This window comes from Melitaea cinxia, chromosome Z (genome assembly GCF_905220565.1).
Source record: "Melitaea cinxia chromosome Z, ilMelCinx1.1, whole genome shotgun sequence".
NCBI classification, from domain to species: domain Eukaryota; kingdom Metazoa; phylum Arthropoda; class Insecta; order Lepidoptera; family Nymphalidae; genus Melitaea; species Melitaea cinxia.
In genome coordinates this window covers 12,179,242-12,206,738 of record NC_059424.1, presented here as the reverse complement: position 1 = coordinate 12,206,738, position 27,497 = coordinate 12,179,242, and the positions used below count along the sequence as shown (strand labels likewise).

The following is a 27,497-nucleotide window of genomic DNA, read 5'->3' as shown; positions in this document are numbered from 1 at the left end:
TTTACATGTAACAATTTTTATTTTTTGGTATTATATAATACCTCAACGCTCAATCAGTACTTTGAAAGTCGAAGGAGATGCGGTGCTCTAGAGGCTGCATTACTTCTTTGAGTTCCTGCCAAAATAATGAGAAAAAACGAATTAATTTTTTTTTATACAACTACGTCGGCAAAAAAGCGTGCGGCTCGCCTGATAGTAAGATATTACCGTAGCTTATAGACGCCTGCAGTACCAGAAGCATCGCAAGCGCTTTCCTCCGGGACTTACCCACCTTACTCACCACAGGAACACAACAAGCAGTATTATTTAGCAGTGATCTTCTGTAAGGTCGAGGCACTTCGCCAGTCGAGCTGCTCCAGATTTTAAGCAGGATATTTCTTGCTGTGCGCTACCTAAGAGCCTAGCTAAATAATACTGCTCTCAAGCAGAGTTCCTGTCGTGAGTAAGACTTCCAAAGCTCCTGGGTAGGGTCGGCAACGTGCTTGCAATTCTTCTGGTTTTACAAACAGTTATAGACTAATGTTTGCCAAGTAATGGTACAAAAATTTATATTATTTAGTACCTCGAGGTTTAATCGGTATTTTTGAACTCGGTGTCGATTCGGCGCTCTAGAGCCTGCAGCTCTTCTTCGAGTTCCTCCTGAAATAAAATAAAAATAAACATTTGTTATAATAATAATAATAAAATAACTAAAGTAGTAAATAAAAATCTACACTAGCAACATTTTTTTATTATTTTTAGTGTAGATAAAGACTAATTATTTTGAATGAATACTGTATAGTGACACATAAGCTAGTTTTTGTCTAACTAGTAGCTTTTGCGTATAGCTCTACTTTTAAAATATGGGATTATGTATTTAATCTACATGCATAAAAATGAATTTATTTTGTCCTTGGTCTCGCCATAACTTGAGATAACTTTCCGATTTCATTTAAATAAGGTAAATTTGTGGAAAGTAATTAAAACCACCAAACTTAACATTGGCATGGGCATTTAAAGCCCGTGAATGTTAATTTTAAATAATAAAAAAAAAGTGAAACAGGCCATAGGTATGAGAGAGCTTACGTCATCAGCTCTGTTAGCCAGGTCAGAGGTAGTAACAGTGAGTCTGTCCGCTACTACGAGTCTATCGGCGCCGACAGCGCGTCTGTCGCTTGGTACTGCGAACATCTGAAAATTAGGACACATATATACTAATATTATAAAGCTGTAGAGCACGTTAGTTTATTTAAAAACGCTAATCTCAGAAAATAGTGCTTAAAATTGAAAAAATATTTTGGGTTGGATAGCCTATTAAAATTTTAGTACGTAGTTTCCTCAAAATAACAGTGTAACTGCGGGGCAGAGTTAGTTTTTTATAAAAAAAATCGTATGTGCTCAGCTCAGATTCTCGACTGGAGTTTGATTACTGTGATATTGAAACATTAAAATAGTGGTTTAAGTAAATTAAATTAAAATACTTGACGGCTAACTGGCTAAATATTGTTAAGTGTTAATTTATATAATAAATTGCGCTATTGTCATTATTTTTGTCATAAAGAATCATTATTATTATTTTTTTAACCTGTCTGCAGGTAAGAAATCATTGATTAGCTAAAAACCAATTAGCCGTTTAGCCGTTGGCTACTTAGCTGAGCTAATTCAGTTAATCGGTTAAATTATCTAAGCCTATCAGTTAGCTAACAAATTAAACTTTCTTAGCCGGCTTGACCGGTTAAATAGTATTATTTTTATTTTCGACATTGGATTAGATCTCTAGATTTTTCTTTGCAATATACGGAAAGATAAATTTAATTTTAAGATTAAATTAATTAGTACTAAGCGAAAAATAGGTAAAGCTTTAGATTAGGTAAAACCGAATTTCGGGACCGTGGGGGGATGGGGGGGGAGAGGGTGGGGAACGCTACCCCTGGTACCACTGTCACACCTCGGAACCCCATGGTTATGGAGATATCCATGGTTAAAGTTTTGAGGTTAGAAGAAGAATTTCGAAAGTTAAAGGAACGCTTGGCTCCGGCGCTGCGGGAAGTGCAGCCCTTCCGCCCTTGCGTGCCCTCCCTCCGCGCCTCCGCGGCACAAAAAAAACACTCTAGGGGTAGGACAGACCAAGACCACGTGGACAGTGGGGTGCTCCGATTCGGTTTTGGGTATTTTTCGAATTTCTATACCTATATGCTAGCACGCAATGTTACTAATTTTATTAGAATATTATGTCTGACGCGTTATTTTGTTTAAAAGTGTCGATTTGTCACACAATGCAAACAGTACGAGCTCAAAGGTATTATAATAGCTTTAAATTCTTCTTCTAACCTCAAAACTTTAACCATGGATATCTCCATAACCATGGGGTTATGAGGTGTGACAGTGTTACCTTGTATAGATTCCCCTACACCCTCCACCCTCCACACCCAAAAACCCCATAATTCGGTTTTTCTAATTCGGTTTTACCTAATCTAGATCTTAGCCGAAAAATATATAAATATAGAGCTTACATCTTCTGTAGCAGAAGGACAGGGTGGCAACGCATTCCGCATAGTATCGAAATTAAATACCTATAATAAAAAAACAATACTCAGTTTCGTGACTTACTGATTACAATTCTGTACCATAACATAAATATTAAGATTTAAAAACCTTTATAAAAATAACTCTTTCAAATTATGCTTTTTTTTTTAAGTTTTTTAAGGGTAAAACAACACTCGAAAACACTGCTCAAAAGGCACTGGTTATTTATTATTATGTAATATTACTTATATCGAAAAAATTTATTCAACTAGAAGTTTTATAAATTCCTGTTTCTATACTTTAAAAAACAATTCGTTTGTTTACCAACTGAAGCTTTACCGCGTTATTAACAAATATAACCGCTTAACAAAAGTTTTGTCCGTTTCATATCAAAACATCCACCATCATAACAAAAACCTTTAAAATCGATCGAAAAATTATTTACAAAGAGTTCATTTACAAGAAATATTTTTACTTACATTGTTAGAGGGCCAAGAAGTTTCAATACGACGTTCTCGAGAAACGGCAGCGAAGCTTGGAGCCTTCACTCGGTAATCTGGCAAGAGTTCTGATGGATTCGCTGTGTTTGAAAATTATATGACATTAATATTTAGTAAGAGTATGTACATTTAGCGATGGTAATTTTTAAGTAAACTTACATCAAAAGATTTTACCCTTAAATATTATTGCACGCATCATAAGGGTAGCGGATGGAGTTGTGCTCTACACTCGCTTTACAATAATCAAGTGATTTCTTTAACTAAAATTGTCTCTATTTTTTTCTATCGCACTTGTAGAACAATATTTACATATGAATGTAATGGCAAAAAAACACTAGTTTCAACAGTTATAATATTTTAAAAAGATATTTTGCTATTTAAATCAATATAAAAAAAGGTAAAAAAAATTTATTCCGTCGTCGTCCGACTGTCAAATGTATTTTATGAAAACTGGCGTAGTCACGATAACTGCCGAAAAACTTAACTGATCAAATATATTTTTTTTACCCTTCAGTATGATTTAAAACGGAGTCCTTTCAAAGATCACGGTCTAATTCAATGTAGTTTTTTTTTAATAATTAGCAATAAACAAAAAAAAAATGATATTATGAGGCGTGCACTTTTGGATTTTCCAAACCTTTTAATTTTATTTAAGACCATATCAAAAAAGGAATTAGCTGTCAAATAATAATTTAATAAAACAAGAAAAAATAATAAAAGCAAGTAAGAACTAATTGAGAAACTTACGATCGTCAAATGTATAAGGACTTATATTTCTCTGGGCTTCGTGTTGTACTGGTACAAACATGTTTGGCATAGGAGGTATATTTTGTTCTTGAGGCTGAAAGCCAGCTATGGGTCCAGTGTTTGTTGAACCTTGGAAAACTGGATTAACAAATTCTTGCCGAGGAAACTGGATATTATTTGAAGTTTCATCATGAATGGTTACCATTCCACCAAATCGTCCATAATATGGTCGCTCTTGAATAGGTACCATAATGCCTTTTTGATTCATTGCTAACGATGCTTGATTATGCATGAGAGCCGATGCGAAGTTTCTGAAAAGTTGGAACTATGTTAATAAACTATATCTCATTATTAGCTATTGTTACATAGAAAAATAATATCAAAAACAAAATATTTAATGAGGCCAAGAAACTTAATAGTTTCATAATTTTTTGTTATGACTATTATTAGGAGTATGAACAAGTTTCCGCCGTTTTTTATCAAAAATATATTACTAGCAACTTTTCCCCCCATCTTGCTGGCAGCTTTCGGAACCCACGCCTGAAGAACTCCATCAACCCATTTTTTTAAAGCACTATCATGTAGGAGAATAATTTTCTCGTATTTCGTGTAGTACAGAGGAGACTTTTTCCTTATGAGCTCGGCTTAATCTCATCAATCATCGTCGGTAGTGATTGTATCACTTGGATTAAGCAACTCGTAAAACACCACACCCAGCTGATCCCACCAAATACACAGCATGAGTTTTTTTTCCATGAATATTCGGTTTTGCTGTCGATGTTGACGCGTCGACAGGTCCACCATGATATTTTTCATTTTGGATTATCATAACTTTTCATCGTCAGGGACAATTTGAAATAATCCTTTATTTTTATAGCCTAGCAGTTACTCATGCCCGATCCGCGTTCAACGTCTCTCGGCCTTAATTTGTATGGAACACAATTACATTGTTTATGAATCATTCTTAAAGATTTCAAACGATGTGAAACTGCTTGCTGAATGAATTCTAATGTACATGCAAGTGCCTTTTGTGTTTGAGACGAATCTTCCTCCAATTCTGCATCGTCGTAAATTTTTTTCTTTCTACTGAGATCTTTGTGTTCAAAGTCAAAATTAAGGCAGTCCATTGTATTCTTATTTGGCTCAAATTTTGACGTTTTCAGATAAAAAAAAAAAATTTGACAATGCAAATTAATCAATATCATAAGTTTATGCTTTTTTTGAATGAGCAACCTAATTTTTAAGCCGGTTACTATGTGAAAATTCTAACGTAAACTTCGTGCGCGATTTCTCTCTCAAAACGGCGGAAACTTATTATCTTTGTACAGGAGTCCAGTAGTATGTATGTATGTTATTGTATGTAATACGTTTTGTCATTCATGTCTGCTGTTATAGACGCAGGCAATTTAAATAATTCATTAGGAAATTTCTGCCAAAGTGATTAGAAAGTGATTATATTTCATTATAAATAAAACTTACTGTTGTGGCTGAATGCAATCATTTCGTGGATTATCAGAAGCAAATTCTGGATTAGGAATCATTTCTTGAGGCATTGTTTGTGATGGTATTGCTAAAATAATATATTATAGATATAGAGACAATTGTATATTTATAATTTCTTGTAATGATCAATTCCTTCATATTTAAAGGAATTTGTCTTTATAAGAGTGAATGATGTCAAAGAGACAAAATAATGCATATTTTTTATAAAAAGAACAATTAATTTCCCTTTATTCAAATAAAGAACATTATATTATAAACATAATAATTATCTAAGAGGTTTAACCTATCATAAATTTTAATAATATTCATCGCAATACTAACGTGGAACGTTGAAGTTATCTACATGCGGGTGTTGGGCATGTGACTGCGGTAAAGGAAAACGTTGGTACATTTGTGGCAGAGGGATCGGCTGAGGCAAAGGCGGTAATTGCACTGACGGTAGCGTTGGCATATATGTATAGTTGCCGTTTGTCATCGCTTGATTCGCGTTTGGCACTCCTCGGTACCTGAAAAATCTATATATTAATATGTGAAGTAAAAACTTTGTACCCCTTTTTAAGAAAATTGTGCGGATAGAGGATTATGAAATTTCGCCAACTTGTAGTTTATATAAACAAGAAGTATATGGTGTTATTTTTTTTAATTATACATAAAAATAAATTAAATTAACAACAAAATAATTGTTTGCTCGCAAAAGAAAAAAAAACGACTTCAATTACATCGACGAGTAATACAACGTAGATCGACGAAAAAATAGTCAAGTAGCTACGCGTTATCAAAGATTACTCAAAAAGTAGTTATCAGATCTCGATAAAATTTATATGTGACCACATGATTTATATGTGACCACATCAGCTTTCGATTAAATTAAAAATTATCAAAATTGGTACACCCAGTAAAAAGTTATTGCGGATTTTCAAGAGTTTCCCTCGATTTCTCTGGGATCACATCATAAGATTCTGGTTTCCTTATCATGGTACCAAACTAGGGACATCCCCATTTCAACAAAAAAAGAATTATCAAAATCGGTACATCCAGTAGAAAGTTATGCGGTAAAATACAACGTAGGTCGACGAAAAAAGCGTCAAGTTAAAACGCATTATTAGATATAACTCGAAAAGTAGTTGTTAGATGTCAAATAAATTTATATGGGACCAAATGACACACACCACCTTTCGATTAAAAGAAAATTTGTCGAAATCGCTCCACCCAGTCAAAAGTTCTGATGTAACATACATAAAAAAAAAAAAATACAGTCGAATTGAGAACCTCCTCCTTTTTTGGAAGTCGGTTAGTTATTTTTAAAACTTGTAAAACAAGCATTTTTACAATCTCACATAATCTATGACAATCTAATTCGATAATTATCTTGATGGTGAGCCTTAATTCAACTTTTACTTAAACATTTATTTTAAATCTTTCTCCTATACTCGTCACAATTTTCAGTATGCGTATTTAGAAAGTCATGCCATATATTAACGTCTAAATTATAAAATGTGCGGAGGTTTTATTTCTTAATTACTTGAGGTAAGGCGAAGCAGGAAATTTCCTATTCAAAATATGGAGCAGCCTGATTGGGATAGTACCTCCACCGTATAGAAGATGACAGATAAATAATACTGCTTTCAAGCAGTGTTATGTTCCTGTGGTAAGGTGACCAGAGTTCGGACGGGAATTAGACGGTCAGCAACGCGCTTGCGATGCTTCTGGTGTTGCAGACGTCTATAAGCTACGGTAACCGCTTACAATCAGGTGAGCCGTACACTTGTTTGCCGACCTAGTTGAAAAAAAATTAAAATTATTCTTAACTAAACATTTTAAAACACCGTTTTATTTTATTATTATTCTTTACTACAGCCATGCAGCCTTAAACACTAAGTCGGCTCGATATAATACCGTTGAAAAAACGTGAAAATAATTTACTTTTTTTGCTTTGAACTGGTGGTAAAAGAGATGATATACATAATAAACATCACATCATAACGAATTTCTTTTTTTGTTAATATTAAAGTTCAAAGAGCAACTCATAAAATTAGCGCACAGCTTTAAGGGGCCTTTACTTTTGCACATATTTTTGAGGTTCATCAAAGCTTTAGCATTTTTTACGAAGATATTTTTAATTTCACTTGCAATTATAAATTTTATAATTATTTTATGTTGACATCAGAATTGTATTTAAATACTAGCTGCCCGGACAGACTTCGTTCTGTCAAAGGTTAAATAAATTTTTATTTATATAGATTTTTTTAGTATTAAAACTTTCCGTGGATCTTAAGAGCCATTTCACAATTTTTCGCTCTGCAAGTTTTGACAAATTTGGTCGCATCGCGCGAGTCGTACGAGCCGCGCAATCTTTATGCTACTTGGTATAGTGTGACAACCAAAAAACCATCTTGATCTTTTTCTAATGTATAATAAAAATTTAATAGCTGTGTTATAAAATGTTTTTTACATAGTTAATTTGTTAAAAATTTCAAGTATATTATATAGCAACAGTCAATAAATTTAAAATAAACGAATCAATTTTATGAAACATTTTTTTAAAATTGATTTAGTTTCTTAAGTTTACGAATGAATCAAATATTTACGATATAAAGAAAATAGCATTTTATTATGCTCAAGAAAATCTGAGTGTGAATGTGAGTTGCATAGTTTTGGATGCAAGTAGACCATCAAATTGTGCCGGCAATAATTTTTTTATAAACCTAATGACACCGACAAACATATTTATTAACACATAACAAGACAAACATATTTAAATGCCTATTTGTATTGGTAATGTGAGAAAAAAAAATTATACATTCGTTTATAGAAATTATTATTATATTATTATTACAGTAATGTTCGCATATTTTTTTATTTTTATGAAAGTATCAAATGCGGTTTATCACACTATAACAAGTCGCTTGGCGCGTGTGAGCGAAAGAGACGGCTGCGCAGAATTTGGCGTGAATCTTACCACTAAGAGCGCTGGCGCTCGACTGATTTTTTTTGGGTTAAATGTGTGGTAATACTATCTTTTTATTTTTAATACAAAAATAATCCATGCTATTCCATTAAAAATAATTAAATATATTAATATTTTTTTTATGTTCTTAAATGATGTAAGTTTATTTTGGTATAGATAGTTCCTTAAAATTTCTTTGTTCTCTAAGAAAAATATCGCTTTCAAAAATTGTACTTATTTGGAAAATACTTGTAAATTTAAAATTTTACTACGGATTAACGGAGATACAAATGGAAAAAGAAAATCTATATTATGTATCAACAAAAACATATTCCACATACCATATCATTACCATATTTTTTTATACAGTTTTAAGGTCGAGGTTATTGAAAAATAGGACTTCAAAGTATACATTTCGACCGTTTACCCAGGGAGGCGGCTGATGAAAAGGTTAATTATTTTGTACACACAATATAAATCAAAATTCTGATCCATTATCTTACTACAACAAAGGTTGCTCTATTATATTTCAAAAATATAAATTACATTATTGTATCCAATAACCAACTAATTGACGACGTCAAAATATTACAATTTCGCAGATTGTTACCGATTATTGTGAAATGGCTCTTATTGAACATACAAAAAAATAAATTAGTCGAATCGGTCGAGAAAATCTCGAGTTATGCGCTAGGCAACATTCATTTTTATTTATATAGATATTATTTTATGTGACTTTCTTACAGTTAAATTTGAGCGAAAAAACACACACAGATTTCGCATTAGCCTTAAAAATAATAAATAAGCACTCGCTAAGTTATATATTAAGTCATGATGATAAAATAAAATAAATCAAACATTGCTGCTTATAACAATCTGCTTATAACTTTAGGTACAAATTATCACAACATATACTATTTTATATTAGATATTCATAGTTTTTAATTTCTTTCGGCACTTGTTTAAAACATTAAACATAATTATGTATCATTATACAAACGGATTAAAAAAAAACTTTCGCTATATTTCACAAGACCATAGACAACGTTGTTTTTAACACTTTTTTTATAATATATGAAGACACCAGGGATACATCATAAAAATTACCTTTCCAACTCCTCTTCGAAGTGGGCAAAAGTGCAAGAATTGCCTCTTGGACAGTAGGATCTTAACGAAGCGTCCCTGCACATTGCAGTCTTGTACTTGTGTGTCGGAGTCGTCGCGATTTGTGGGGACGGTTGACCTAGTAACAAAATATATATATATATATAGAAACACATTTTTAATTATATATTTTTTTATTATATTTATAAAAGTAAAAAATGGCAGGTTAACGAAACTCGACACATTGAGTACTTAAAACATTGGAAAATTATAGGTAGTGATGAAATATAATTTAAAATAGATACATGTTTACAATGTGATGACTTCTCATGAGAAATATTTGTAAAGGCCTAGCCTAGAATTCCGTATTTCATATTAAGAGTATTTAAGCATTGCACTAAATGACTTGTAAAAAATATTACAAAAACGACCTCTAAAGTAATGCCCTAATTTCAATATAAATATCTATCTATAATCTAAGATAATAAATGCATAAATTGTGTAACTCACTTGTTGAAGGCTCAATACACCTTTCCTGGAGGATGTGTTTTTGGTTATGATTGGTGTCGCGACCGGTTGCCTGTTGCTGCAAGTAGTGGATGAGACCAGACACTACTTCTTTGATCGACGTTATCATTTCGGCCAGCTGTTGCCATGATGGACTTTTCGCGTCTGTAATTTTAATGATAAAAATATAGAAAAATTCTTCTTACCAATAAATATTTAAATAAACTAAAGTTTGTTATATATTACTACTAGGGCCCGGATTAATATGTAAATATATTTTTAATTTACACGATTTTCGGTCTCCAAGGTGTTCTTTACATCGATTATCATATAATAATAATTATTATTATTTATTTCAGGTAACAAATGGCCCATAAAAAAAACAATTCTTCTTACAATGGATAAAACAAATACAACAAAAAAAATTAATAAACATAATTATATAGATTAGGAAAACCTAATTTTTATTATCCATATTTTTCCGTATTTCATGGTAAGTCCATATTTTACAAAAAAATACTTGTTTCCATTCTCGCCACCATACGTCGTAATTTGATTTTTGTTTCTGTAACTTAAGTTATTCCACTATCTGCGCTCGCGCCACCGATCAAATTAATCAAATGAAAACCTGAACATTATTGAAGAAATAGAAGAAAAAAAGTTTCTGAAGCGGAAGGCCTTGTTGCTGAAATTGCTAAACATAAACTATATTTTAGGCAATAATAGTGTTTGCAGGCAAACGAAAAATAAACCGACTTCAAAATTATATCGACAAGTAATATATCGTAGGTAGACGAAAAAATATATAATACTAGTTGACCCCGCAAACGTTGTTTTGCCATATATGTTATTAACCCCTTTGATCCCCCCCACCCCTTATAACTTAGAGATAAAAAGAGATTATAATTATTAAAGAGATTATATAATAGAGATAAAAAAATAGCCGATTCTCAGACCTACCAGATATGCACACAAAATTTCATAATATTTTATTAACCCCCTCAATCCCCCACCCCCTATAACAAAGGAGTATGTAAAATAGATGTTGTTCGATTCTCAGTACTACCCTTCAAGAGAATCGGTCAAGCCGTTTCAGGAGTTTAAATCTTAAAAAAATTTTAAAATCTTATCTGACAGATCGACTGCAGATAGTGAAAATTAGTAACGAAGAAAGTGGTGCTTTACCTATTACTTGTGGAGTCCCACAGGGCTCAATTTTAGGACCACTTCTCTTCCTAATATATATGAATGGTATCGCAAATTTGAAACTACATGGTCATCTAACGTTATATGCAGATGATACATGTTTATTTTATTTTGGAAACAGAATAAATGACATTATCAGTCACGCACAGGAAGATCTAGATCTTTTAAATTATTGGTTTCATCATAATTTATTAACTATAAATGCTTCCAAAACGTGTTATATTATCTTTAAACCAAAAAATAAAATTATTTCACAACACAATCCACTAACAGTTCATAATATTCCAATTGAAGAAAAAACCTGTGAAAAGTACCTTGGCCTAAGATTGGATAACCAGTTAAGTTTTAATAACCATATAGATCATATTAAAAAAAAAATGTCCTCTTTGATCATATGCCTAAAAAATATCTCTCAGTGCATTCCTCAAACATTACGCCATTCTATATACAACTCATTGGTTAAGTCGCATTTGTTATATTTGATTGAAGTATGGGGTAATTCCTCCAAAACAAAATTACAAGAGCTTCAAAGAAAACAAAACAAAATAATAAAAATACTATTTCGATATCCATATTACACATCTACAACTAAAATTTATAAAGAAACTAAAATCATGAACCTACGACAACTTTATATATATAATTCCTGTATTTTAATAAAAAAAAATTATCAGTAAATCTATTCGTTCAAATTTGTCCTTTATAAAACGTATCACGAAGCGCAGCAATCGACGACCCAGCTTATTGGTTCTGCCTAAGACTAGGACGACATTTGCCAAAAGGGATATCACATTCGAACACAGCTTTACAACAAATTACCTTGTCTAATAAAAGATGTAAGCTCAGTTAACGACTTTAAATCTCGGCTTTCGCAATATATTCTCAATAACACTTTATCGTTAGAAGAAACCATTTAAACTATTCGTTAATTGAGCACTAGGATTTATAAGACGACGATATGTATGTTTTACTTTTATTGTAGTGTATTGTTCTCATGTAAGTGACATTGTCTTTTTGAGAATAAAGTTCTTTAACCTTAACTACAATCACCGCAACACGAGAATTTATATATAGATCAATGTTTGTTACTTTTGAAGCAAAAGCACTGAGCCGGATTGATGAAAATTGGTATAAGCAAATGGAAACCACAACATATATCCTATATTCAGTAACCCATTGGCGCAGTTTGTAGTAGCCCGCTTTGAGTACGGCGGGCTGCGGATACGATTCATATTTGTATTTATATATGTATTATTTATAAGTATATTTATAAAAAAAATTATCTATAATAGTTGGCTGTTTTACCTATAACACAAGTATAAAGTTGCTTTCCATAGGAATAGACGACAGTGTGTGTTTATAATAAGATATTTATTTATTTAAACTAGCAATAATTATTTTAATTAAAACTTCAACTCACCAGGACTAGCATCGATATTGGCGAGCCGGTCGAGATGCATACTTATAACGATCAACTGTGCCGGATCTCCCGTTCTCTGTAAAGCTATGAAGAGCTCTTGAACGGACTGTGCAAAAGATTGGGGTGTTTGTAGTTTATCAATAATACTCTGCATGTGACTCTTGTGTGCCGTATCTCCGTATAAGAGGGCACTCCATTGGTCTGGGGCGATCCTGAGACCAGCCTCCGTCGCAATTTGTACTATCTGTGCATCATGTTCTCGACGTAATAGTTCGTACGTCCGGAATTCCTCTTTTAACTGCATTAGAGATGAATCGCATTCGCGTTTTGACACCTATAAATTAAACATATTTTTAATATTTTAAGTAAACCTCTTTTACATTAAATTCTTCATTACATTCATCTTAAACATTTTAGTCCAATAATTCGTACCTTAAAACAAGAAGCTCTATATAGAAGCTGGACGACATGGCCTATACTAGTTTTGGAAGCCTGCGGAAAATGAGGCTCTAATCTTTGGACAACAAACATCACTAACACCTGATGACAAAAAGAAAAATTAAAATTGTAGAATTTAAAATACTAAAAATATACGCATGTGCGGGTAACATTTTCTATACCTTTCTGGAAAGGGCAGAACCGTCTTCTAAAGCCAAAAGAACAAGTTTCAAAACTTCCTCTTGCATTGCTGGACCTAAAAACTGACATCCACGTGCTCTCACCGCCGCCCATAGGTTCGCGCTAAGTTGCTGGGGATTCTAAGAAGGTAAAATAAAGACTTAATGGCTAATCTCTTAAACGAGTAAATAAAAGAAGGGGATTTTCTCAAATTATGTGGAACATATTTTTTAGGATGCACAGTATATTGAAGATGTTCTTAAGATATTTCACTCATAGTAGTACATATATTTGAAAAATTACAACATAATGATAATATATAAAGCCTTCATTCACTGACAATTTTGTTTTAACTTAATTATTACAATAGTAAAATGGATATAAATCAAATACAATAACAAGTAGCACTACACAATTACAGTTTTATACTATTTTAGTTCCGGTTCCGTAACCGGTAACCGGTTCTTTTGTCAGGTTGTTCTTTGACATAGGCCTCCCCTAGGTACTCCCACACTTTTCTTTCACGAGCTAATCTTCTCCATCCTTTTGGTTGATCGTCATCCCATCTTTTTATAGGACGACCTCTTTGTCTCTTACCATTCCTAGGATACCACTCCATAATATTTTTGGTCCATTTTTCCTTGTTAGTTCTCATAATACGTTCCATTTCAGTTTTTTTTTCTTTATTTCACTAGGTCGACAAACAAGCGTACGGCTCACCTGATGGTAAGCGATTACCGTAGCTTATAGACACCTGCAACACCAGAAGCATCGCAAGCGCGTTGCCGACGCAACCCCCCTAGGAGCTCTGGTCACCTTACTCACCAACAGGAACACAATACTGCTTGAAAACAGTAGTATTTTGCTATGATTTTCTGTAAGGTCGAAGTACTACCCCAGTCGGGCTGCTCCATATTTTGAGCAGGAAATTCCTGCTGTGCCCTACCTCAGATTCCTGCTATGCCCTACCTGTTGCGAATATCACTCACTTTTGTCCTATTTCTTATTTTAGCGATGGTCCACCGGTCTCGTAGCCTTATGTTAAGCATATTTCATTCCATGTTACGTTGGCAACTAACAAGTTTTGCTTTTTTTTTGTTCGTAGCAGGCCAAGTTTGACACCCGTAGGTAAGGCATGGAAGAATGGAGATGTTGTATAATTTGCTTTTAGCTATCATTGGGATTTTTTTGTTTTTAAATATTTCTTTCAAAGACCAATAGCGTTTCCAAGTGTTGGTTATCCTCTTGTCGATTTCCTTTGAATGAAACGTATTCGTCGACATATTCAATAGCTTCTTGCCTTAATTCTATGTTATGTTTTATCGCATTTGTCATTACGTAGTTATGTAGTGTTAGTAGTTTATGTAGTTTTGGTCTTTATTGAATTCAATAAAGACTAAGCTATAAATACGGAGGGTGACGAATGTTTTTTAATTGCAGTTCCTGTAGAGTTAAAAGGGTTTCTCGTGCTGTATGAGGTCTCGCGTTATCATGGAGCTATAAAGGTGAAGATCGATTAATGAGTCGGGTCTGTTTCACTGCTAGTTTTCTGCGGATATTCCCAATATTTTGGAAATTATCTTTACGATTGTCCAAGTTTTCTTCTCTCTTCCATTAATTTTTTTATTCCTTGTCCTAATTTATCTCTTTTTTCATGTTTTGTCCGTAATCTATTTACTTCTTTCATTGTTTTTTCCAAAAAATCGTATTTTTCTTGTAAATTTTTATGCGTCTTAACTTCTAATAGTGTTTTATTTAATTCATCTAAGTTAGTTTTTGATAACGGCAGTGTTGTGATTATGTTTTTATTTGATATGTTTTCTTGAGTTCTTTTTTTCGAATTTTATTATTATTATTATTATTTGGAGAAATCCATGTACACTTTCTCGTCTTTCCCTTTTTTTAAAAACTGTTCATTATTGTTAGATTAAACGTAAAACAAAAGTCGATAAGCCGTTGTCTATTATCGTTTCTTTCTCCGCTACTGTATTTTCCTAACACGAATTCGACTTTGTTTGATTTGCTGCCTATTTTTGCGTTAAAATCTCCCAACACTATTACGTTTTTTTTTATCCCTTGCAATACTCCAGCTAATGTTTTATAGAAATTTTCTTTTACTATTATCGTATCTTGTTCTGTAGGTGCGATATCGGTCGTTTGAATCCAGGTAGCTTGCATATTAAGGACCACAATCCTGTCTGATATTCTTTTAAAATTTAGTATTGTTTTTTAGATATTTTTTCTATTAAATCCTATTCCAGACATCCCTTGTATCTCGCCTTTGTGATAAAAAATATACTCATTATGTTCTCTTATTTTTTCTCCTGATCTTCTAACTTCGCACAATCTAATAATATACTAGTATTGATTTTAAAGCGTATGCCAGTTCTTCTAATCTGTGGTCTTCCATTAGTGTTCTGACGTTTAAAGTCGCAAGACAAAAGAATTTCTTCTCATTTATCCTGAAGAACGTATTTCTAGGGGATAGTGGTGTAACAACCCCACGGGGAACAGCCGGGTTGGGGTTGTTCTGCTTCCGATTTCTAGTATATTGTTGCTACTAGTTTTGATTGAGCTTTTCTTGAGACAGTGAATTTGATCTATTTCTTGTTATCTTAAATTAATTTTTCTTTTTTTTTATTGGAGTGTCGCTGACTAGTTTCTTCGCATATATTTAATTTTTGGGGGACGTTGTTCTCTTTTCATTTTTTTCTTTATTTATGTTGCCTTCCTTGACTATAAACTAATCAGATATCTATGCTCCAGAGCAATATTTAATTCAGATTCGATAGTGCCCTCCACACTTGAAATAATTCCAAAGTAGATTTTTTTTTCTTCGGTACGGTACGGATACGGTATATCAAATATACAGTAGTCAAATTGCAACATTATATAGATAGATATATGACACAGATTCTTACTAAAATAATATGGAGTACTCGGATGCTATATATTATATATATATATATATTTAGTTAAAAAAATGAATATGTTAATACGCGAACGCCTTCTTTAGGGTCTGTGGATAAGCGTATATTTGCCAACACAGCGCCCTCTCTCTTTCTTTTACTCCCCGGTTGCTTGAGCCTAGTTAATACTTAGCACACCGATTATATCTCTGCAAATTTTATTTTAAGTAACGACATCAGTACATAAACAGTAGTATTAGTGTCAACGCACCTGGTGTTGCAGTATGAGCTCGGTGACCGTCCTCTCGCCTAGGGAGCGGGCCGCTCTGGCCGCCCGGCCCCGACCTTCTTCATCCGTGATCGCACACTGAAGTAGCGTGACTAACTTGCGTTGCATCGGCCGAGATAGACGATTACCCGCCGTGCTGTTGCTCGCTACGGTTAAACATAACATATTTGAGCTTGAAATAAAACGCCCAGACCACGGCAAAATTCTGTATGCTCAGTAAATATATATGCCATGTGGGTGGATCGAACTCGCAACTGCTAGCACAACAGCCATAAGTCAGCGCTATTGGTACAAAAGGCTTAACATTGGACAAAAGACCTAACATTGCTTAAAAGGCCTAAAATTGCACAAAAGACCTGGACAAAAGGCCTAACATTGGATCAAAGACCTAGCACTGAAGAAAAGGACTAACATTCGACAGTCTTACATTACACAAATTACCCTCAGTCTACATTTATGCTTTTTAGTTACGTATTAGTTTTAAATTATACAGCTTCATGAAACTTGATGGTATTTGAATAAGTTACATACATTTCTATTGTAAAATTTATAACAAAAGGCTTTCTTCACCTTCAAGAATCTATAACTTTAAATTAACTCAATATATATATTAAATACAGAGTAATCTAGAAAACTCTAGTTTGATTTCTTATCTAATATTGTATTCTAATTAGATGACTCATTTGACACCTAAAGTCCTCGTTATATCCGTAAGATTATATATTAAAAAAAAAAAAACACTTTTTTGTTGTTGATAAACTGTGAAATTGCTTTCAAATTTTTACATTAAAGTTTTTAAATTAAATGTTTATTTATAAGTAACTGGCTGTTGCCTGCGAATATGTTCACAAAGAAGCTTTCGCTATGCTTCAGCCTGTAATATCCCACTGCTGAGCATAGGCCTCTTTTTCCATGTAGGAGAAGGATCAGAGCTTAATCCACCACGCTTCTCCAATGCGGGTTGGCGGATATATTCCCTACTATGAGTAACGATAGCTATCAGGCGTACATGATAACAACCGGGACCGACGGCTTAACGTGCTCTCCGAGGCATGGTGGGGAGATCCACAAAGACTGCACAAACACCCAGACCACGACAAACATCTTTATGTATGTCTATTTATTGAGTTGTTTCCTATTATTTTTTTATAAAATTAAACTGTACACCAACACCGTCAATATATCATCTCCTTTGCCCTAAGGTTGCCTGGAAGAGATTGCTTTTAAGCAATAAGGCCGCCTTTTGTACATTTTTTTCTACAAATTATTGCTAATGTTACTTGTTTATTTTATTTGTTTGGTGTACAATAAAATGTAAATAAATAAATAAATATGGCGATTACAATTGTTTGTCATGTGCGGGGATCGAACCCGCAACCGCCAGCGCAACAGCCACAAACCAGTGCTGTGACCGTTGCGTCAACGCGTCGTCAAGAATCTTTCATATCATCCTATATGTTATGATATCAAAAGGAATAAACCCTCTACAAATGGACTATCAAACACTAAAATAACATTTCGATCGAACTTTTTCGTTCTTTGAACCTTTTAGTCCAAAATAACTGATGATTCAGTTATAGTTCAGCCTATTGCAGTCCACTGCTGGACGTAGGCCTCCCCAAGTTCGCGCCAGACATCTCGGTTTTCCGCGATCCTCATCCAGCCTACACCGGCAATCTTACGTAGATCGTCGGTCTAACGGGCCGGCGATCACCGCGTTTGCCAAGACGCGGTCACCACTCCAGGACCCGTCTACTCCAACGGCCATCGGTCCTGCGACACAGATTACCAGCCCACTGCCAATTCAACTTGCTAATTCTGTGGGCTATGTCGGTTACTTTCGTTCTCTCGCGGATAGTCTCATTTCGAATCCAATTAGCACTTCAAACTTTTCAGATTTATAATTAGTATAAATAATTAACTGACCGTTACCGCATAGTTTAAGGTAGACGGCGAGGTGTTCGAGGCAACGAACGATGATGTCATAGGCGTGTCGGTCATGTTCGGGTAGTGCTTGTATGCAGGGCGGGTGGTAGGGTTGCGCGGGCGGTGTATACCCGGCCAGCTGTAGCAGCGCCGTGTTCACTACTAACTCCTCAGGCTCTGCGTGGATTACTGTCTAACGTATTAGAGAACGCCCATTAAGTACATACACGCTTATATTACTTATTTATAAAAAAGTTTACATGCTATAAGCGCCTAATTATAAGAGCCTCTTTCACCCTGATAAACGTACTGACCTTTAACTGTATCATTCAGATTTGAACATTTGACCTTTATTTGTTAAGATATTTCTATTTGTGACCAACGAATCTAAATCGTATTTTACTAGTTGAGGTGAAATAAAGGGCTTAAGGCCATACATCCAGCAGTATATTCTGTTAGTAACTTACGTACGCGACAAATTTTATCAGCAGCCGGTGAAACAGACTCAAATACTCGTAATATATCTAGTTCATTGTTAGATATTGAACATTAATTATCTATTCATTTCATAAATATTTTTGGTCTGAAATTCAATTCGACCTAAATCTATTTTCATCAAATAGAAGGAACTAGAAGTATTTAATTTATCAGTACTTTACAACATCAAGGATAGACTAAGGATAATTGGCTAAAAAATCTAAATTGAAATTATTATTGATCGAATTTCGTTCATTGTATTGAACTAAAACAATGATATATATTACATTATTTGCCAATTTAACAGACTATATAAGACATTTTAATAATTCAAGATAAATTTTAAATATCTATTTGAAGATGTAATATCTGTGCTCATTTGGCACTATTGAAAGCCATTAACCCTGAAGAAGAAGAAGAAGATGTAATAAAATAATTTTGAATAGCATTTTAAATTAGTTATTTTATTTCAATGAAAAAACGTATTTAACTTAATTTTAAAAATCATGATATCCATATAAATAAAGTTAACCTGATCAAAGGGGCATTGTTTTCTGTGAAGATGCTTAAGACAATGCCCACAAAGAGTGTGCCCGCATCCAAGACTGATAGGGCTCCGCGGAGGGGGGCCAAACTCGCGGCAGCACACTGGACAATTGAGGTAGTCCGTCCATTGCGGCGCCTGAATTGGCATTCTAAAACAATAACCAAAAAATATTAACTTTATTTGAAAAACGTCATAAATTTTTTCTTTTGCTTAGGGACCATCTATAAATTATGTCACACGAATATCACGAATTTTTACCCTTCCCTTGTCATTGTCACAGCTGGTCGAGTTTATGAGACGTATCTAGTGTAATGTCGACATTATTATTGTTACCATTTAAATTATTTTTAAATAAAATTAACGTAAAAAAATGAAACCAGTATGAGAATTTATAAAACTTTATCAAAATAAAAGTTCGACTAACAGCCGAATTTCGTAAGGGTTATAGATCCATAAACCTCTTACATACGCTGTGACAACTTATACAGAAAACTGAGCAGTATAATCTTTAGCTTTTTGCTTAGCGTTTCAGGACTATAAGAATCTTTTGATTCGGTTGCGATTCACACCTGGTCTATGCGAGATAATTGCAGAAATGCCGGATCAACTACCAGTATGTCCAAATGTTGCAGTGTTTATGCGAAAACGGCACCACGCCTCAGTCGGGATATACAATCAGATCAGCAGGGGCCGTCCATCGATTGAAAATGATGATGATGATGTTACAAAATTATCGACCACTCCCCACCCCTTGTCACGTAATATTACACTTCATCTACCCCCCCCCCCCGAGCTTAACGTGTTACATAATTTATTGATGGGATGCCCTAATGACAAGACAATTATGTTGACAACATTTAGGGTATAAAGCGTAATACTACATAAATACAAATATAATTGCAGGGTACATAGTATATAGAAGTTAAATTTGCAGTAGCTTGCATCATCAAGTGGTGACACATAATATGAGGATCGCAACAATAAATATTTCAAATAACACATAACATATATTACACAGACAGCCTCTATTAATGAAGGGTTACGGTTTAGTAAAAAGTAAAATTGTATCCCTACAATTAAACTCAATATAAAATGTACTACACATTTTATATTCTCTTTAAAATTCAACAATTGTGAAGTACTTTTGAGATTATATTTAGTAGGTCAATGTTTATTTCTTTAATAAAATTGAATAAACTATTTTCACACTATAATTATAATGTTTTTTTTTTATGATTATTAATTGGATCAGTACAATTTATGATACCAATAAGATTGTATGTATTTACAAAAAAATGTGGAAACACTAACAGTAAATAATATTTTAAACTTATACTAGCTTATGTTTATGTTATAGTAGATGTAGAAAAGTAGTGCTTTTATAATTGTGTTTGTAGGCAAATGAAGAAAAACTGACTTCGATTATATCGATAAGTAATACAAGGTAGGTAGACGAAAAAATAGTCGAATAAATACGCATTATCAAAGATTACTCCAAAAGTTCATCAGATCTCGATGAAATTTAAATGTGACCACACGATAAACATCGGCTTTCGATTAAATTAAAATTCTTCTGGATTTCTCTGGGATCCCATCATCAGATCCTGGTTTCCTTATCGTAGTACGAAACTAGGGATATCTGCTTTCTAACAAAAAAAGAATTATCAAAATCGGTTCATAAACGATGGAGTTATCGCCGACCATACATTAAAATATATATATATATATATATATATATACGGTCGAATTGAGTAACCTCCTCCTTTTTTGAAGTCAGTTAAAAAACCAGATTAATTCATACAATAAATATTATATTAAACAATATATATATATACATACTTAAAATTCAACACCTTACTTTAAAATTAAATTACTAAATGTTAACAAAATTTAAATTTATTACAATTCTAAAATTTTTTAACCTTTATTTTTTATTTTTTAATACAGTGATGACATAATGCAAACTATAAACCTGCATTTGAGACAGGGACATCATTAATGAGGAACGAACATTAGTTTCAATTTTGAACAACAAGATACATCAAAAAACATCCATACAATTCACACAGTAAAAATAACAAGCAACAACTGAAATAATGTGTAGAGAAAAACAATAAATACATGTGAAACAAAGTACCTGATATTTGATAAAAAAAAAAAAAAAAAAAAAAAAAAAGTATGATAAAAAATTAATAATAACAAGAAGGGTGTCCTTAGATTAAGAGCCATCGAATTATCTAAGCTTAAAATTAGACAGTTTATTGACATAATTTCGTTACAAAAAAAAAACCCTAACCTATCTAACTTCAAAATGACGGTTCTTAATCTAAAGACTAGCCACAATAAGCTTTATTTCAATTAATACTTGTATCAAATGGTATCAATTAAAAAAATTACTTATGCAAGATGTGAAGGTTTTACACAAAAAAATTTGAGTTCAGACTGAACATCCTATATGGATTATTAGTATAATCTGTGCTAAGGATGATCAGCCAACCTCCCCCATGATACGATATATAATTTTGGCACAATTTCTATATGAAGGAGTAGATATCTTCTCAACTAAAACAATCATACAAAACCAATAAAGCATATGAGATGCTGAATATGAAATTAAGTATATGTGAGTTAGTTTGTGTATGTGTGTATGAGTGTGTGTGTGTGTGTGTGTGTGTGTGTGTGTGTGTGTGTGTGTGTGTGTGAGTGAGTGTGCACAAGAGCTAAGATTATACAAGTATCAGCTTAAGGTGAGCACAAGAGCCTGAGAGACAACTTAACCAATTTAATAAAGTGCTAAAACAAAAGAATATATATGTATAAGTAAACATCTTCAATAATAGGTAAATACAATAAATGACTATGAATGATAATAAACATGTTGTATACCTTTCTGTATATAGTATATATATTAGAAACCGTTTAACCATAATCTAATTAATAAATTCTTGGATTTAACGGTTTTCAGTTGTTCCAAGGAAGCTGTCAATTTCGCCAATGTCACATAGGATAGAAAAGACAAAAAGGAGAATGATCCGTGGGTTTGATTGTATGCTAAGTTGATAGTTTCAGTTGAAAACTTTTATTTTCTGTTGAAAACTTTTTTTTGTATTTAAAGTCATTTTGTTAACCTTATTTTCCAATATGTTACAAAAATCTTACTTGTCATATTACTGACAGTAGAAATATATTACGTTACGTTACAGTAGAAATATATTACCTTACGTTAATGTTAAGAATGAAAATAAACAAATGAATATCTTGAGAGAAAGTGGTTACCTAACAGTAATAGGACGACTTTGCATGAACATCAACAATGTGAAGAGCTTTAGGCATGCCACACAATAGTCATGCATTTTTATCCCGAGACCTAATAAGTTCAGTATGTGCTTGTATATATGCCTACACAATTACTCACCTTACTCTTAACAACAACATATATCATTGCAGGTAGACATTAATATATCAAATTGTAATACCTACCGTTGAAATATTGGCCAGCACAGGACCCTAACACCAGTAATTTGATAAATATTTAAATACCACATACTCAAAGCACTCGTCAATAGACACTGCACATTTGTTCACTGTATTGATTCCCACTTCACTTTGACATAAAACTTTTATAAATTTAATAAATTTCTTAGTGTGATATAATTATAAATTACATCATAGTTCGATCAAAAAATGTTAACAGATATTGTTGTCATTTAATAACATGTGCATCTGTTCTGAAGTTAGTTTACCACCTCTGCTATATGTACATGTATATTATTAGTTTTATCTGAGCACTCGACATTATGAAACTACTCAAGTAGTCACCTATACTAATATTATAAAGAGGTAAACTTTCTAACTTTGTTTGTTTGTAGGGGGTAATCTTTGCAAATACAGAACCGATCACAAAAATTCTTTCACTATCAAAAAGTTACACTATTCAGGAGTGACATAGGCTATATTTTATTGTGATTGAACGAAAAATTCGGTGAAAAATCTAATATATAAAATTCTCGTGTCGCGGTGTTTGTAGTCCTCCGAAACGGCTTGACTGATTCTTATGAAATTTTGTGTGCATATTGGGTAGGTCTGAGAATCCAACAACATCTATTTTTCATACAGCTAAGCTATAAGATGTGGGGGGGGGGGGATTAAGGGGGTTATTAACATATATGGCAAAACAACATTTGCGGAGTCAGCTAGTAGTTTATAAATTAAATATATGAAAGGCAAGAATAAAGAAGTGTTTCAATTTGTCTCACTTCAGCCTATTGCAGTTCATTCAGATTTTTACCTAACATAAAGTTAATTTTCATAACATCTTGTGGCCTCCTACATGAAACCACTGTACGTAATCTTAATATTTTATGATACAAATAAATGATAAAAATAATCAAATATCAATATTTATTTCTAAATATTTGACATTTTAAATATTTCAGTCAGTCATTATTTTAATAGTTCAGTCAGTCAGTTCAGCCTATTGCAGTCCACTGCTGGACATAGGCCACCTCAAGTTCGCGCCAGACATCCCGGTTTTCCGCAATCCTCATCTGTCCTACACCGGCAATCTTACGTAGATCGTCGGTCCAATGGGCCGGAGGACGTACCAAACTGCGTTTGCCAAGACGCGGTCTCCACTCCAGGCAGTCTGCTCCAACGGCCATCGGTTCTGCGACACAGATGACCAGCCCACTGCCACTTCAACTTGTTGATTCTGTGGGCTATGTCAGTTACTTTCGTTCTCTCGCGGATAGTCTCATTTCTAATCCTATCTTTGAGAGAAGCCCTAAGAATTGGCTGTTTTATTGCACGTTTAGCGTCTTTAAACTTGTGGACCAGTCCCTTCGTCAGTGTCCACGTCTCGGCTCCGTATGTTAAATACATTATACAGGCAGGACGCATTGCTCGAAGACTTTTGTCATCAATTCGTCAATTGCGGAATCTTCGAAGTGAAGACTCGACGAAGCCTGCCAAACGCCGCCCAGCCCAACCGAATCTTTCTATCGGCCTTCTTTTCGAAGTTGTTGCGGCCTAGTTGGATAGTATGGCCTAGATAAATATAATCCTGAACAACTTCGAGAATGGTGCCATCGACGGATACCGGTCTCGGTATGACTCGGTTGTTAAACATAACTTTCGTTCTATCCAAGTTCATACAGAGACCGACATATCGGGAGGATTCGTTTAGGCGGGCCAGCATTTGGCCTAACTCATCCAACGTCTCCGCAAAGATGACGATATCGTCGGCGTAACGAAGGTGAGAGATGTATGATTGACGTTGATGCCTCGTTCCCCCCGCCCCAACAGTTTCGATGATATTCCGAAATAGAGAAGAGAGTGAATTCCGAGTATATACTCCTGTCTTACCCCACGCCGGAGGGAAATTGGTTTTATTCTCTGGTCCTGGACATGAGCGGTCATCGTCGCCGCGTCGTATATACATCTCAGTACTTCGATATATCGCCAGTCAATATGACATCTCTGCAGAGTCCAGGACACCCCAGGTCTCGACAAAGTCAAAGGCTTTGTTGTAGTCCACAAATGCCATACGTCTTTTAAATAATCTGCCGAACAGTATGGATGTGGTAAACAGTGCTGTAGCCATTTCGAAACCCAGCCCGCTCTGATGGTTGAAATCGCAACAACCCTCGAAACCAGCTTATAGACGTGGCTCAGAAGTGAAATTGATTTGTCAAACAGTGACTTATCGCCTCTCTTAAAGAACAGCACCACCACACTCCTGGGTCACGCCACTGGCGTGGTACCTCAGTGGATGACGGCGTTACAGAGTCTTGCCACGGCTTATAGGGCATGTGGCCCTGCGGCTTTAAGGAGCTCAGTGTAACTCCGTCGACCCCAGGGGCCCCTCCGTTTTTAAGCTGCTTGAGCTGCACTAATCTCATCCTCTTTAAAGACCGAGATAATATAGTAAATAGGTACATAAATAGGTATGTTAAAAAAATAAATAAGTAGGTACATTTAACAAAAAATGAACATTAAACACGTGTATTCTTCTTACAGTTGTGCATATAAGATTAAACAAGTCATTAATTATTTTTATTCACTTCACAAAGTTAAAATCAAAAATTAAAAACCAACAATTTTCATTATGCAGTGTAGTCAAGTGAAATAAATGAATTTTAATTAAAATCCTAATTTTATCAGTTTAAAGTTCTATATAAGGTAGGACCCACGTAAGACAAATTTATAAAAAAAAAATATATTTTTCACTATAAATATAAAGAAATAATAAAAAAAACTAATCTGAATAATAAGGCCATAAAATGAAAAAAAAAATCGTACCTTTTATAAATCCCTGCTATATCTTAAGTCTTTTCCGCATGACTAACGTTTTCTGATATTTGTGAATATTGTTTTGAAATCGTATGTCTTTTAATTATTCTATCGGTTATTTAGCTTTTACGTAGATACCATACTTTATACATAAATTACATATATATACAAAACTCGGGTACAATAATAATTTTTAACCAAATACCTTACTAAAGGCAACTTAAAAATTGCATTGGACGTATGGTTTTTATTTGTAGTATTTGAATATATTATAAAAGACTAATAAAATCGTCGCGTCATTGAATTCGACGGTGACAAAGATAGGTATTTTTATATAATCTACTTGTAAAGCATGAAAGCTCTATAAACCATTTAAAAAGAAATAATTAATAATGCCAGTAACAATATTATACGCTGAAACAATATTTTGTTAAAAAATAGATAAATTCTAAAAAATTGACGTACGAAATATGCCACCTAGGCAGTAAGTACGAAGAGCTTTGTAAACAGCCACCTGTGTTACTATGGAAAATACATTGTTATGTTTAGCATTTAGTTAATATATAAGGATAATTTTCTACAATTACCTCAAAAATAACACGAACACTCATCACAAAAATAACACATTTAGCTTCTACCCACTTCAAATCATGATCCGTCAGCACCAGCAGCAGTATTGCCAGGATTATTTAAAAAAATTAATAGAAAATTAGAAACTAATTGTTGTTTATGATAATAACAACAAATAAAATTTTGGACAAGTCATGTACTCCTTTAAGCCTTTAAGATTTCCAACTGAATCCCTTTATAGAATTAGTGGTCTTCTATCAGGTGAGGAAACTTTATATTCTTAATCTCGTTTTGCAGTGCCACAAATCTCTAACTTATGTCAAACAAACCAGTCAAAGAAGAAAGGATATTATAGTTCCCTCATGCAAAATTCCTACAGCCTTTGCTAGAAGACAACACACACACACACACACACACACACACACACACACACACACAGAGAACACTTACACTTAGTTTTATTTTTTAAAGTTTAAAATGTTAAAATGCTAGGTGTACTATAGTCTTAGTCGTCCGTAAGGGAGGTAGCGAGTCATTCCCAATACAAGTGTCTCTGACTACTTACTGGGAAGAATCGGTGATGATTTGTACTAAAGATTATAGAAATAAATGATTATTATTATTATTATTATAGTACTTAATGCTAATACTGAGTTGCTGACTGAGTCGAAAAACGAATACCTAGTCTTCAGCTATGCAAATATAGGTGAGCAAGCAATTTAAAATACATCGTAGTTCGTACACACATGACACAGTAAAAAATATCAACGAATGTCTGCAAAGTCATATTTGCGAAAGAAAATTAATACGGATTTTGTTATTGTAACTATTTTAATTTAAAAAAAGGAAAACCTTATACAACGAATGGTACCAACAAGCCTCATAGTAAATATTTAATAATTCATAAACAGAAACAGAAAAAATATTTGTTAGGATTATGTAATAGTTTTCAATATTTAATCTAACAAGTCTCAAATACGACAATGCCTGTATTAAATCATAACAAAGTATGTGTCTCAGCTTTGACACACAACTGGAATTTAACGATTACCGTGATATTTAAAAATGTACATAATCTCTTTCTCTCAAGAAACGTTGCGCGACAAAACATTACTCTCAGGTTACATCGCGCCACAGCTCAGCGTTACTATTTCACAAGATTTCGCAATAAATTAAATTTTATCATCATCATCATCCAGGACCCTCTATTCGTTAGCTCCAACAGCCGACTGAAGTTTGTTCTTAATTTTTTTTTTATTGTTTATTCAAGTAAACTACAGTAAAAGTAATAGTAGCTTAAACAGTATTTGCTAGTGGAACCCAAACTAAGCTACGCTTGTATTTTGTGCCGCCATAATAGCTACAGGTTACCACGGAAGTAGACGCATGCAGGATACATTTTGATAATTGAGTGGATTAAACATGCATAAA

The 27,497-nt window shown here is 33.6% G+C and overlaps 1 protein-coding gene across 1 annotated transcript; it reads right to left on the bottom strand.

Moving 5' to 3' along the window:
- LOC123668989 (roquin-1) lies at positions 1-26,176 on the bottom strand. The gene is made up of 17 exons (XM_045602670.1): positions 26,139-26,176; positions 19,191-19,353; positions 18,182-18,374; positions 16,238-16,401; positions 13,060-13,197; positions 12,872-12,979; positions 12,440-12,773; positions 9,817-9,978; positions 9,310-9,445; positions 5,577-5,761; positions 5,232-5,322; positions 3,753-4,063; positions 2,985-3,085; positions 2,493-2,552; positions 1,066-1,170; positions 563-639; positions 1-115 (listed from the first exon to the last, which is right to left on the bottom strand). Exons 2-16 carry the CDS (start codon positions 19,350-19,352, stop codon positions 571-573), a joined length of 2,319 nt encoding a protein of 772 aa, XP_045458626.1. The 5' UTR covers position 19,353; positions 26,139-26,176; the 3' UTR covers positions 1-115; positions 563-570.
- Between the last annotated feature and the right edge of the window lie 1,321 nt (positions 26,177-27,497).